At 41.1% G+C, this 14618-nt stretch overlaps 1 protein-coding gene across 1 annotated transcript in view; it reads left to right on the top strand.

Annotated features, from left to right (window-relative positions):
• MCHR2 (melanin concentrating hormone receptor 2) overlaps positions 1-14328 on the top strand; it is a 52357-nt gene extending 38029 nt beyond the window's left edge. Inside the window, exons 3-5 of the mRNA XM_030554225.1 lie at positions 7433-7627; positions 11619-11738; positions 14002-14328. Of these exons, the coding sequence (XP_030410085.1) occupies positions 7433-7627; positions 11619-11738; positions 14002-14326 (640 nt within the window). The 3' untranslated portion in view covers positions 14327-14328. The remainder of the gene's footprint in view (positions 1-7432; positions 7628-11618; positions 11739-14001) is intronic.
• The last annotated feature ends 290 nt before the right edge of the window (positions 14329-14618 follow it).

The raw sequence follows: 14618 nt of genomic DNA, 5'->3' as shown, positions 1-14618 counted from the left end.
GGCAGCAGGTAAAATAGCAACGGGGTCTGGCTTCTTCGGGGAAAATTTGAGCAATGCAGAAGTCAGAAAACCAGACATGACATAAAGTTATTTCCAACCTTGGCTATGAAGTGGGAAGCACCACTCCATTATATAACAGGTCTCACCTTGTTTCAGCCCCGTTAAAGACTCTCAGGCACTTAACAAACTTACGAAATATATGATCGCAAATACAAATAAATTCAAATACTGACTACTTGATAGCACTGCTTTAATCTAGACAACACTGAGATCCTATGACTGATGGCAGCTGTGGTATATTATGCTGTACAGTTCTATGTGAAATACTGTGAAGAAAAGAGAATTGTACTGGTCTTTTTGTAGTTGTATATTCAGTGCTTGAAGTAGATTGAAGCAGGGAGGGGAAGTTCTTTCCACTCCAGCCAAAGAGAAGCAGGAGCTGAGGAGGAGCACTGAGATCTTCTAATGAAAAGCACTATATAAGTATTAGTATTATTAGTACTGTTATAATGCAAGTCAGCAGAAGAGGGAAAGCAGCACTTTACTCTGCTCCCCCATACTTTAAACTCCTCGATATATTTAAATTCTACACTGATTTGCTCTGATTTGCAACCATTCCGAGATTTTTCATACTGTCAATCATCCCTTGTTTATGCCAGATTCTAGAAATGCCTTTGCAGCTTCTATTAAAAAAACAGTTATTTTGAACGTATTTTTGTGTGAAAGCAGCTTAGTTGCTGCCACACAAAAATACTTGAAATAATAAAAGCAAATTTAAATAAAAATGAGTAAATAGGACTCTGTATTTGTGTTCAGAGAATGGGTGACATGCCAATCTCAATTACAGTGTATAAATCCAGAGTAATTCCAAGGTTATAAGCATAGTTTCAATAGGTAAAATAGAGTTAGTAACAATTTGCACTAATGTGACTGACATCAGAATCTGATTCTGTGAGCCAGTAGATTAGATTAATACAGATAGATCTGCCCAAATTAGGGCAAGTCAGTGCCAACTGCATTGTAAATGTGGAGCATTTCAAACAATCCTTGATGGATAACCTGTCTCCTCTCATACCCAGATCACTCAAACAGCCTGTTATTTCTGTCTCCAGCATTGTGACTGTGAGACCATGATTAATAGTAATTATGGGGAAAACAACCACCATAATTTTTGTTATATGTCATATTCTGCCAGATTCCGGTGAAAAAGAGCTTGGTTTGTTACACAACTTGAAAAATGAAAGAATGGGTTTTGTAGCCATAGGCATGACTGAAAAGGAAATCAGTCAGCTGAAACATGAATCTTCATTGCTCTGAAGTAAAGTAAATGATATACTGTTTATGGGATGGATCAGTGTTCTGAGGTGGTACAGAGAAGCCACTTTCTAGATGGCTGGCTGGGGTGCTCAGCTCAAATGCTCAGGGTCAAACTGATTGCCCAGTGGGGTGCATCTTGAGAGATTTTCTCCTTCCTCGGCACATGGGACGTGGTTTGCCTGCTAGGATCATCTCACCAACCAATTCCCTGCCGTTGCAGGGTCCTTTAACATTGGTGGCACCTCAGCCTTTTCTGTTCTCTCCCAGTGGAATACAAGAGATTAAATTCCTGAGGATTTGAAATGCTGAAATCACTGGCTCAATATAAGGGTATCTGGATGAAATGTAATGGTATCTGATATGCAGGTGATCAAGCTACATGATCTCATGGTACCTTGTGGTCTTAAACTTTATGAAACTATGACTCTCTGAAAGTTTAAGATACTTTTATATCTAGTTCACATAAAATGTAAAGATGAATTACCTCTCTGTGTACTTTCCTTGTCCTATCACTATAGTGTATGAGTGTCTAGTATAGGAAAGCTGTTACTACATGGTTAACCACAGTTTCAAATCATTTATAGTTAAATTTGGACAGGCGCATTTCAGCTCATTTAGTCCATCCACCTGTATTATTGAGTGATAGTGGGAGACAGTGCTAGTAATCTTAAGTTTTTATAGCATCTACAGTATTAGATTCCATGAATTCACATATCAGGTTATTCCATTGTCTACTTAACCTCAAAAGCAGCAAAGAATCCTGTGGCACCTTATAGACTAACAGACGTTTTGGAGCATGAGCTTTCGTGGGTGAATACCCACTTCTTCAGATGCATGTGGTGGAAATTTCCAGGGGCAGGTATATATATGCTAGCAAGCAAGCTAGAGATAACGAGGTCAGTTCAAAGTTTCAACATGATCAATACTTCATCTGATAGTTGTTTAACTCAGCCTGTGCTCACAGTTATCCTGGTGAAGATCTCACTTGACTTTAGTAGAATTACTTTAGATTAGCCCCAGTGCAAGTGAAAGAAGAATTTTGTGCTCAGTTTGCAGAGACTGCTGTTAAAATCATACATATATGTGGCTTGATATATTTGTTTACTGGCAAAATTCTGCTGTTATATGTATTCATGTAAATCAGGAATAACTCCATTGAGAGGATAATCTGGTCCTTTATTTGTAGTAATTGTACTTAACTGAATATACAATATCTACATGACATTTTCCTTGTGAAACGGCATGTCAGAGATACTAGTTTTATGATAAAGAATGTTTATTGCATAAAGTAGTTGTGTTTCTGCTGTAGTTTCCCAGTTTAAAATTACTACAGTAGTTGTAAGCAGTGGTCAGCAACCAGTAGATCGAGATCAACGGGTCAGTCATGGAGTCTCTGCCAGTCGAATGCAATCTCCAGCCACTAAAACTCCGGCAGTGCAGTAGGGTTAAGACAGGCTCCTGCCCTGGCCCCGCGCCACTCCTGAAAGCAGCTGGCACATTCCTGCATGGCGGGTTTCAAGGGGGTCTCCATGCGCTGCTTCTGCCTGCAAGCACTGCCCCTGCAGCTCCCATTGGCCAGGAATCAGGAACTGCAGCCAATGGGAGATGTGGGGGCAGTGCTTGCAGGGATGGGCAGTGCATGAAGCCACTTGCCTCCCCCCACACGCCGGGGCCGCAGCACAGGAACGTGTCAATAGCGCAGGGAGTAGCATGGGGCCAGAGCATACAGGGAGCCTGTCTTAGCCCTGCTGCACTGCCCATGGTAAGCACTTCCTGGAGGGAATCTGCTCCCCTCACCTTCCCTCCCACACCCCAACCCCCAGTTCTGAGCACCCTCCCAAAGCCAGCACCCCATACTCCCTCCCACACCCTAACCCTCTGCCCTGAGACCCCTCCCAGAGCCCGCACCCCAAGCCCCTACCACACCCCAACCCCCCACCCCAGACCAGAGCCCTCTCCTGCACCCAAACTTCCTCTCAGAGCTCACATCCCTCACCGCCTCCTGCACCCCAACCCACTGTCCCAGGCTCAGCCCGGAGCCCCCTCCCACACTCCAAACCTCTGCCCCAGCCCAATTAAAGTGAGTAAGGATGGGGGAGAGTGAGGAACAGAGGCATGGGGGGATGGACTGAATGGGATGGGGCCTCAGGGAAGGGGCAGGGCAGATCCTGGGTTGCACTTAAATTCACAAAGTGATCTTGTGCTTAAAAAGGTCGGAGACCACTGCTTTAGAAAAAGGGGGAGGCATATCTGTTTGGCAGTATGTGAAAGCTTTCAGCCTTATAGCTGATACCGTACTGCCTGGTGTACCTCAATCTGAAGGACTGTCAATCCTGTCCATTCCATGAACACTAAAAATCAGTTACTACTAATAAAAACTCTATCAGCTTTTCACCAATTGTCACTTTTATTTTTGCTCTTTCAAGTGTCTTACTCTAGTAGGTGTCTTAAATAATATGACTTCAAATCATTAGGATGGAATCTTGCAGAGTGAAAAAAACCCTGTGATTTACTAACTTAGAAAATGATTTATAAGAATTGTTTTGCTTCTTGATACAGAGGTTTTTGTAGCAGCTAGCAAATACTGACTTCCCAATTTTCAGAAGGCTGCTGTGATTATGAATCCACTATTTCAGTCTTCTTAAAGAAATAGCAGCCAATCCAACTCCAATTCAATGTGAATTGAATCAGGCCCACAGTTCATTGTGTCTATCTAAAAAGTCTTTCCCAGTTCAGAATCCATTCAAGTAGAAAATGGGAATGGAGTATCTGGACAAAGAGTTATATTATTGAACTGCTTGGTAGAGCGGGGCTCATAGAGATCTTTTTCACCATTTTTTTAAGTGCCTGCTTTTTTTTTTTTGGTAAACTTTAAAATTCAGTGTTTTTCAGCTAGCTCTACTGTTTGGTATTGGTTTAAGAAATAGGACCAGAATTTCTTTCTGGGTTATACACCCTGTGCACCACTTCAGTGGCAAAACTGCCATAATGCCCAACAGAGCATTCCCTTGGTAAAGAGAACTCTGCTGGCACATCTGCACTGCGTCCCCTCTTCCTGGCATAGAGGATGTGTTGAGCGGGAGGAAGTGGTGGAGCTCTCCCACCATTCTCCACTGCAGGAAGTTTCGTTAAAGGACCTTAAACTAGTGATGGATCTTAGAGCAGGCTGGCTGCTGCTCTAAGTCTCATCAGGGCTGGGACTGGGTTCAGGATGAGGGAGCTCCCTGATGCCATCCTCCTCCCTCAGATGAGTGCTCCAGTGCAGGCGAGAATCTACCCTTGCATGTTAAATGCAGAGCTCTGGTACTTTTTGCGAGCACTGTCCAGCACATTTCCTAGGTTTGAAATCAAATATTTTAATTACTTGCTGTTTTTTCAAGGCATGCAGGGAGCTCTGAGACTACCTCATTGCTTTCATCATCTTCTCGTCTAGCCAGTTGCCCTAAAGCACTACTCTGCAGCCACTAGTGGCAAATACAGTCTCCTTCAATGCCATCATTAGTTCTATTTGACAAGTCAGTTGGTAAAGGGTAAGGACACCAGAGGTTCCCTTTTCCTGACTTAGAGCAAAGATACCACCTCTGTGACATAGCTGATCTCAATTAGAAATGGGAACTCTAAGGAATTATACCAAACCCAGCTCTTTTAATTGACAACACAATGGGCTGTATCCTCAGGCACAGTGTGGCTGCTTTGCACCTCACTGCTGGCATTTTGTGGCTGCAAAAACGTTCTGACCAGCACAGTGAGAATCATGTCAGTGCAAGGGCGATTCTGTTGGGTGATTCTAATGACAGAGCCATCATAGAAGTTTGTACACCATACACCCTCCCTGCAACATGCACAACAGGGAAAAGAAGGTAGATTGGCTGGGATGTAATTGTACAACACTGACCCTTAGCTATGTTTACATACCCTTGTGACTGTGACAAGACAGTACATACTATAGTATCTCTCAGGCTTATCTAATGAAGCACGAGGAAGACATGAAGAAAGCAGCACCAGATTCCAGGGCAGTGTATGTGGAAGCTTTACACCATCTTTGGAGACAATGCTCTGATTTGTATTCTGTGCATTTTGAACCTATTCATGATCTGCCCCATATTTCTTGGGCTCTGCCACTACAGTATGGAAAGATGCAGACAGAAAAGTAGAACTTAACTTTAATTGTTTTCAACAACAAAATGAAATTTCCTTTCATAGATTCCAAAATACCTGGGACCATGCTCCCCAGGAAATTATTTACAGGTTAACTTAGCTGTGATGTTAGTAATAATGTTATCACCCTCAAGCTCTGACCTTAACTGGAATGAAAAAGGATGTCAAATGCAATGTACTTAAATGTCTATCTTATACATTCCTGAGTAAACATATAAATGTTACATCTCTGCCATATAAATTGCTTCATTTAATCTTCTGGTTTTTAGCTCAAAGGAGAGACAACTTTAATCCACTTTGAGCTGACAGATGAAAATTCCCTTTACAAAATATGTAGGTCATGAAATTTCAATTGAATTTATATTGTAGCATTTGTAAACTAGGTTTACTTGTGAGTTAGTGAACTCGCTGAACAGTTCAGAATCTATTTCTTTGGCAGTAGTGATAGTAAATCTTTTAAATTCTACAGACGCAACTACAGCAGATTTGAGGGATCCTATTACTCAAATATGTCAGATTGGCCTTTAATTGTGTTGAAAAATGAAAGTCTTAGGTACACTGTTATATCTCCATGCCCTTCCAGGAAATAATTCAGTCTAAAGTCTTCCAGTACCATCATTTATTAAAACCCCCCATCACAGCAGTTAAAGGATATAGTTGTAACTGTGCCTCTGTGGGTCACAACTGAGACTACCAAGTTCAGGACAAACTGCTGAGAAATAGGGCAGACACACCCCAAAACTGGTGGTTATCCTCCCATAAGATATACCAAACCAGCAACAAAAGAAAACTTCTGTTTCACCACACTGGCTAATAAGAAGTCAGAAAAACTGTCTCCTTTAGACATTCCAGTCCTTATATCACCACAAAAAATCACTAGACTTACTGATGAGTGGTTATTTAAAAATAATTTCATCAAACAAAAGGATTATTCTGATCCCAAAGGACCAGCCACAAACCCAGGGCAATATATAAGTCAGATCTTATCCAATAATCACACTGTTCCCAATCCTTAAGTATCTAAAATCTAAAGGTTTATTTATAAAAGAAAGAAAGGTGAGAATTAAAATTGGTTAAAGGAATCAAATACATGGAATAATTGCAAAGTTCTTGGATCAGGCTTGCAGTAGTGATGGAATAAACTGCTGGCTTGTTAAGTCTCTGGTTGTTTCCAAATGATTGGAAGGTCCTCAGTCCCTTGGTTAGAATGCTCCCATTAGTATAAATCCATAGTTCAGAAGTTTGAGCAGGAAAGAGGCAAAACGGAGGTGTTCCCAGGGCCTTTTATAGCTTCTGCCATATGGAAGGAATCCCATTGTTCTCACTGTGGAAAATTACAGGTAACAAGATGGTGTTTGGAGTCACATGGGCAAGTCACATGTCAATGCATGATATGGCTTAGTCATAGCAGAAGCCATTACCCATCCTCCAGTTGGAAAGTTCACAGGAAAGTCCATTAAGTGTAAATAGGCATCTTCCATTGTGAATTAAGTGTTCTTTGATGGGCCAATAGTCCCTTCAAGATGTACAGGCTAAATACCTTGTGGATGTTAACTACAGGAGCAAACATGCATGCATACAGATAACATAATCATATTCAGCAAATCACAACTTTTCTATTGACACCTTACTTGACACACTTTGCGTAAGATTTTTTGCAATTGTATAACAGTGGTAGCAACAATGATCTACATAGTCATATTTTAATCAGATAATGACATACTGATAACCAAAGTTTAATGACTCATAACTGCAGTTGTGGACTGTTCAGAGCACTGCTTGAATAAACTGCAGATTCAAAGTGCTTTTTCCTCCTGTTTGTAGTATTATATGACTTTTAAAAAGCAGATTTCACTTTTGGCAATGTATATTTTATTTATTACTTTAGGGACAACTATCTAAACTTCCTAATTCATTTTATTTTTCCATAATATTGTTCTGTTACCTGTTTTTGCAGGTACTTGGCTCTTGTCCAACCATTTCGCCTCACTAACCTGAGAACAAGATCAAAAACTATTCGTGTTAATTTATGCCTGTGGGCAGCTTCACTGATCCTTGTGTTTCCTGTGTGGGTCTACTCCAAAGTAATCAAATTCAAAGACGGCTTAGAGAGTTGTGCTTTCGATCTAACGTCACCTGATGATGTACTTTGGTAAGATTCTAAAACTATATGTGCCAGGCCCTCAGCTGGTGAAAGAGTCTAAATAATAAGATCAGTGAATTAGAGTACCTCGTGATAAGGGAGGATATTGATATAATAGGCATCACAGAAACCTGGTGAACTGAGGACAATCAATGGGACCCAATCATTCAGGAGTACAAAATATATCAGAAGGACAGAACTGGTCATGCTGGGGAGTGGCACAATATGTGAAAGACAATGTAGAATCAAATAAAGCAAAAATCTTAAGTGAATTCACATGTTCTATAGAATCTGTATGGATAGTAATTTCTATCTAATAAGAATATAATATTAGGGATCTATTATTGACCACCTGACCAGGACAGTGATAGTGACAATGAAATGCTAAGGGAAATTAGAGAGGCTATCAAAATTAAGAGCCCAATAATAGTGGGGGATTTCAATTATCCCCATATTGACTGGGAACATGTCTCCTCAGGACGAAATGCAGAGACAAAATTTCTTGATACTTTAAATGACTGCTTCTTGGAGCAACTGGTATGGGAACCCACAAGGGGAGAGGCAACTCTCAATTTAGTCCTGCGTGGACTGCAGGAGCTGGTCTTAGAGGTAACTATAACAGGACCACTTGGAAATAGTGACCATAATATAATAACATTTAACATCCCTGTGGTGGGAAGAACACCCACCCAACACTGTGGCATTTAATTTCAGAAAGGGGAACTATGTAAAAATGAGGGGGTTAGTTAAACAGAAATGAAAAGGTACAGTGACTGAAGTGAAATCCCTGCAATCTACATGGACACTTTTCAAAGACACCATAATAGAGGCCCAGCTTAAATGTCTACCCCAAATTAAAAAACACAGTAAAAGCTAAAAGAGTTACCGTGGCTTAACAACCATGTAAAAGAAGCAGTGAGAGATAAAAAGGCATCTTTTAAAAAGTGGAAGTCAAATCCTAGTGAGGTAAATAGAAAGGAACATAAACACTGCCTAATTAAGTGTAAAAATGTAATAAGAAAAGCCAAAGAGGAGTTTGAAGAACGGCTAGCCCAAAACTCCAAAGGTAATAACAAAATGTTTTTTAAGTACATCAGAAGCAAGAAGCCTGCTAAACAACCAGTGGGGCCCCTTGACGATCAAGATACAAAAGGAGCGCTTAAAGACAATAAAGTAATTGCAGAAAAACTAAATGGATTCTTTGCTTCAGTCTTCATGGCTGAGGATGTTAGGGAGATTCCCAAACCTGAGCTGGCTTTTGTAGGTGACAGATCAGAGGAATTGTCACAGATTGAGGTGTCACTAGAGGAGATTTTGGAATTAATTGATATTTAACAGTGACAAGTCACCAGGACCAGATGGCATTCACCCAAGAGTTTTGAAAGAACTCAAATGTGAAGTTGCGGAACTATTAACTATGGTTTGTAACATCTCCTTTAAATTGGCTTCTGTACCCAATGACTGGAAGATAGCTAATGTAACGCCAATTTTTAAAAAGGGCTCTAGAGGTGATCCTGGCAATTACAGAGCAATAAGTCTAACGTCAGTACCGGGCAAATTAGTTGAAACAATAGTAAAGAATAAAATTGTCAGACACATAGAAGAACATAAATTGTTGGGCAAAAGTCAACATGGTTTCTGTAAAGGGAAATCATGTCTTACTAATCTATTAGAGTTCTTTGAAGGGGTCAACAAACATGTGGACAAGGGGGATCCTGTGGACATAGTGTACTTAGATTTCCATAAAACCTTTGACAAGGTCCCTCACCAAAGGCTCTTATGTAAATTAAGTTGTCATGGGATAAGAGGGAAGGTCCTTTCATGGATTGAGAACTGGTTAAAAGACAGGGAACAAAGGGTAGGAATAAATGATAAATTCTCAGAATGGAGAGAGGTAACAAGTAGTGTCCACCAAGGGTCAGTCCTAGGACCAATCCTATTCAACTTATTCATAAATGATCGGGAGAAAGGGGTAAAAAATGAGGTGGCAAAGTTTGCAGATGATACTAAACTGCTCAAGATAGTTAAGACCAAAGCAGACTGTGAAGAACTTCAAAAAGATCTCATGAAATTAATTGATTGGGCAACAAAATGGCAAATTAAATTTAATGTGGATAAATGTAAAGTAATGAACATTGGAAGAAATAACCCCAACTATACGTACAATATGATGGGGGATAATTTAGCTACAATGATTCAGGAAAAAGATCTTGGAGTCATCATGGATAGTTCTCTGAAGACATCCATGCGGTGTGCAGCAGCCGTCAAAAAAGCAAACAGGATGTTAGGAATCATTAAAAAGTGGATAGAAAATAAGACAGAGAGTCTCTTATTGCCCTTATATAAATCCATGGTACGCCCACATCTTGAATACTGCGTACAGATGTGGTCTCCTTATCTCAAAAAAGATATACTGGCATTAGAAAAGGTTCAGAGAAGAGCAACTAAAATGATTAGGGCTTTGGAACGGGTCCCATATGAGGAGAGCTTAAAGAGACTAGGACTTTTCAGCTTGGAAAAGAGGAGACTAATAAGGGGATATGATAGACGTATATAAAATCATGAGTGATGTAGAAAAAGTAAATAAGGAAAAGTTATTTACTTGTTCCCATAATACAAGAACTAGAGGCCACCAAATGAAATTAATGGGCAACAGGTTTAAAACAAATAAAAGGAAGTTCTTCACACAGCGCACAGTCAACTTGTGGAACTCCTTGCCTGAGGGAGTTGTGAAGGCTAGGACTAAAGCAGGGTTTAAAAGAGAATTAGATAAATTCTTGGAGGTTGAGTCCGTTAGTGGATATTAGCCAGGATGGGTAAGGAAAAGCGTCTCTAGCCTGTGTTTGTCAGAGGGTGGAGCTGGATGGCAGAAAAGAGATCACTTGATCATTGCCTGTTGGGTTCACTCAATGCCTGGAGCACCGGTCATTGGCCTCTGTCAGTAGACAGGATACTGGGCTAGATGGACCTTTGGTCTGACCCAGGACGGCCGTTTTTAAGTTCTTATGAGTAGCTCCAGTCACTTCAGCTCTGATTCACACCAGCTGAGGTTCAGGCCCAATTTGTCTGCAGCATTCCTGTCCCTGACATGAGGGAACAGAAGAATGAGCTGAACTTTGGTCTCCTACTTGGCAGTTCAGAGTGCTATCTTTACTAAAGTAGTCCTAGATATTATTATTAATATTGATGGCCTCAGCACAACTGAATGCAATGGAGCTCCACTGATGTGCAGCAGCTGAGGATATGGCCTGGAGTGCTTAGTCTCTGGCTGGAATTAGGTACCTTCATTTCCACATAGAGATCCCTTGGTGCACTGTCTGTTCAGACAGGCTATGCTCATTTGAGGCTATGGCCCATGAAAAAAATAACCTACATTCTCTGAAACACACATGGCCCTCCAGTGTCTGGCTGTGCCCAGATTCCTGCCTTATTTCTACAATTGTCTTTTTTTGGGGAGGAGGGCGGGGGGCAGGGAGGGGAATAAAAGAAGGTTTGGATTTTCAGATGTGCTTGGCATTAATAATAGTGCTAGGAACTAATGATACTAGAAATCAATGGAAATTTTACCATTGACTTCAATGACGGGCGAGTTAGGTCAACCCTGAGCACTTTTGAAAAAGTTGATACTCTACTGAGTTCATATTTGTATGTTTCATGTTCTTTCAGCATGATGCCCAAAGTACATGACCTTCTAACTGTACACTTCATATCTTGTCCTATAATTAAATCTCATCCAAAATGTTCAAAAGAGGCCTCTGATTTTGTGTTCCTCAGTTTTTGAGGGCCTAGCTTGAGTGTTTGGGGAGTTTATCCTCAGAAGTGCTGAACACTCACAGCTGCCCTTGACTTCAATTGTGGTTCCAAAAGTGAGGTCCCAGGAAACCCAAAATCAGAAGCCACTTTCTGAAAAATGTTGTCTATATATTTTTTTCCATTTCTGAGATTATTTATATGCATTATACAAACAAGCTGTCTGTTCTCTCTGCATTTTGTTTTCCAGGTACACGCTTTATCTGACTATCACAACTTTCTTTTTCCCATTACCACTGATATTCATTTGCTATATATTGATTTTATGTTACACATGGGAGATGTATCAGCAAAACAAGCAAGCAGGATGGTAACGTATGTTATATTCCAGATATGCTACTAGGGGTGGGAAGAACTTGTTTGCAGTGGGCCAGGTCCTGAAAGGCACTGTATACCCTTCACTCCCATGATGTCAGTGGGAGTTGAGGGTACTCAACACCTCAAACCAGATACACAGCACCTTGTAGTCTCAGGCCCATAATTGTGTTTGGTTTGGTGGACAAACACTTTTGCAGATACGAATGCTGTTGCATGAAGGTATGTGACAGAATTATTAATAGAAACTCTTTCAAAACATAATGAATTAAGGCTCATACATACATAGAGTTTAAACCCCTAAAGGCTTTAGATCATTTTGTCTAGCGTCCTTTATAACACAGGCCAAATTATTTCACCCAATTACATCTGTACTGAGTTTTGTCACCCTGCTGCTCCTGTACTGAGGTATGTCAGTATTTCCATTGCAAACCCCTATTTCAGGAGCTTATAAAATAACCCAAAAGAAACAGGTTCCTGGCTGCAATTATGCATACAGTTTTTTATCTCAAAAAAAAATTGCTTCTCCAAACTTTGACGGGAAATTGGTGTGGTTTTGTCTTTTGGTTGAAGCAGTTTTTTTTTAAATGTAATGATTTCAGGTGTTGACTGAGTTAGAACTCTTGATAGAGAGGACCAAATTCTTGATTAGAGATAGCTGAAAATTTGGGGGGAAGGGAAATAGGAAGTTCAGAAAATTTAAATTAAATTTTAAAAAATCTAAAATTTTCCATGGAAAATTTAACTGTTTGGCAGAAATTCAAATATTTTTTTAAAAAAGGTCAAAAATTGAAACATTTTGACCAAGACATTTCTGTTTGGAAATGCTGTGGGTGCCTTACAGGAGTAGTAGCTCAGGTTTCTCAAGTTCTCATTCTTCTTTATGGGCCAGGCAACCTGGTCAAACTACATCTCCCAAAATGCACCATGATCTTCTCTCAGAGAGAAGAGCTGGTGTATCATGAGATTCCTTGGTCATGATGCAGGATGGAAGATGTAGTCTGGCCAAGGAGCCAGCCCATAGAAGAGAGGGGGGATAAGAGACAACCAAACTACAACACCCATGAGGCTTTGCAGTAGCATTGCCAAATCCATATATTTTGGTTTTTGGACAAAATATTACAATTTTGGGGCATTCTGTTTTTCAAATTTTCCATAGAAAGCAGATTCTTTTAATGAAAAATGTGTTTAGTCAAAAACACAATTGTACATTACAAAAAAACAATTTCAACAGAAAATCTTCAACCAGCGCTAGTCATATCTCTCCTCAAGATCCCTTGTGTACATGGCAGGCACCACCATCTATTGCAGAGGATTCTTTCTCCCTATCCCTCTCCACTCCATTTGTCATGTCTTGCACTCCAGCAGCTGCAGAGGGGGGACAGTGTACATAGGTTTTTCAAAAATAGCCAACACCTGCATAGTAGATGGAAGTTTCCTTGCATCATTCCTGTCAACCCTCTTTAGGATCACATAAGGGCCAGCCATGATCTTCTGCCCTGTATGTTTCCCCAATTAAAACAATGCAGTCAGCAGTGGGGCCCCAATCTGCACAGTTCCAATGCTGGAAGGGGCAGATATTTGTTTACAATATTCTGAATGATAGCAAATTGTCATCAACCAGGCCTATTAAAAAAAACTTTCCCAGAGCCGCCCAGAGGATTCAGGGGGCCTGGGGCAGGGCCGGGTCTTCGGCGGCAATTCAGCTGCAGGTCCCTGTCGGAGGGAAGGACCCGCGGCCAAATTGCAGCCGAAGAATGAAGCAACAGCAGTAGAGCAGCTTAAGTGCCACCGATCACAGCTTTTTTTTTCCCCCCACCACTTGCGACGCTTGTACTCACCAGGCGGCACACCAAGGCTTCGGCAGCACTTCAGTGGCAGGTCCTTCACTTGCTCCGAGGCTTCGGCTGCACTGAAGGGCCGTCATCGAAGACCCAGAGGGAATGAAGGGCCTGCCGCCAAAAACCTGGAGCAGCTCGCAGGGCCCCTGCAGGGCCCAGGGCCTGGCGTAAATTGCCCAACTTGCCCTCCCCCGGGCGGCCCTGTTCTCAGTGCCACCTATACTAATGAACCCATAAGACCATATTGAGCCCTGACAGAAGCAGACACAACTCCCAAGGACTTCATTTTTATTTGTCATGTTGTGTCTCCTTCTGTCAGGACTAAATTTTGCCCAAAATACACTGTCTTCACTGATCTGTGCTTTCCTTTATATTATCTTCATTTAACAGTTACCAATCTTCACATTTGCGTTGCAGTTGCAATACCAGTATCCCAAGACAACGGGTCATGAGACTGACCAAGATGGTGCTGGTGCTGGTCGGTGTATTTGTTGTAAGTTCTGCTCCATACCACGTGATACAGCTCGTGAATCTTCAGATTTCTCAGCCATCACTGACATTCTATGTGAGCTATTACTTCTCCATCTGCCTCAGTTATGCCAGCAGCGGCATTAACCCTTTCCTTTACATACTACTTAGCGGGAACTTTCGGAAGCGTCTGACTCGGTGCACAAATGTCAAGCTCAAGATAACAGAACGTGAAGTTAACAACATAGAAAACACACTGAGGTCAAGCTTTTAAAAGGAGAGTCTATTCGATGAGAGAGATGTATTACATATATGTCTATTTTTATGGTTCAGCTGACAAGGCCTCATTCCCTTCTCATTTATAGTGCTGTAACTCAGGAGTGACTTAATCATAGTTAATGGACTTACATCAGTGTAAAGCTAGAGGGAAAGAAGAATCAGGCCCACTATTTGGATATTAGGGTAATTGGTGGAAGGATGCTGTGCAAAAGTATTCTTTGTTATTGTCCAGTTGCCTCCTTAATGGTGAATACTACAAGCATAAAGACCAAAATGAGCTTCTAAAA

The sequence above is a fragment of the Gopherus evgoodei genome, chromosome 3 (genome assembly GCF_007399415.2).
Source record: "Gopherus evgoodei ecotype Sinaloan lineage chromosome 3, rGopEvg1_v1.p, whole genome shotgun sequence".
NCBI classification, from domain to species: domain Eukaryota; kingdom Metazoa; phylum Chordata; order Testudines; family Testudinidae; genus Gopherus; species Gopherus evgoodei.
The sequence above is the reverse complement of the archived record's forward strand: the minus strand, read 5'-3'. Positions and strand labels throughout refer to the sequence as shown.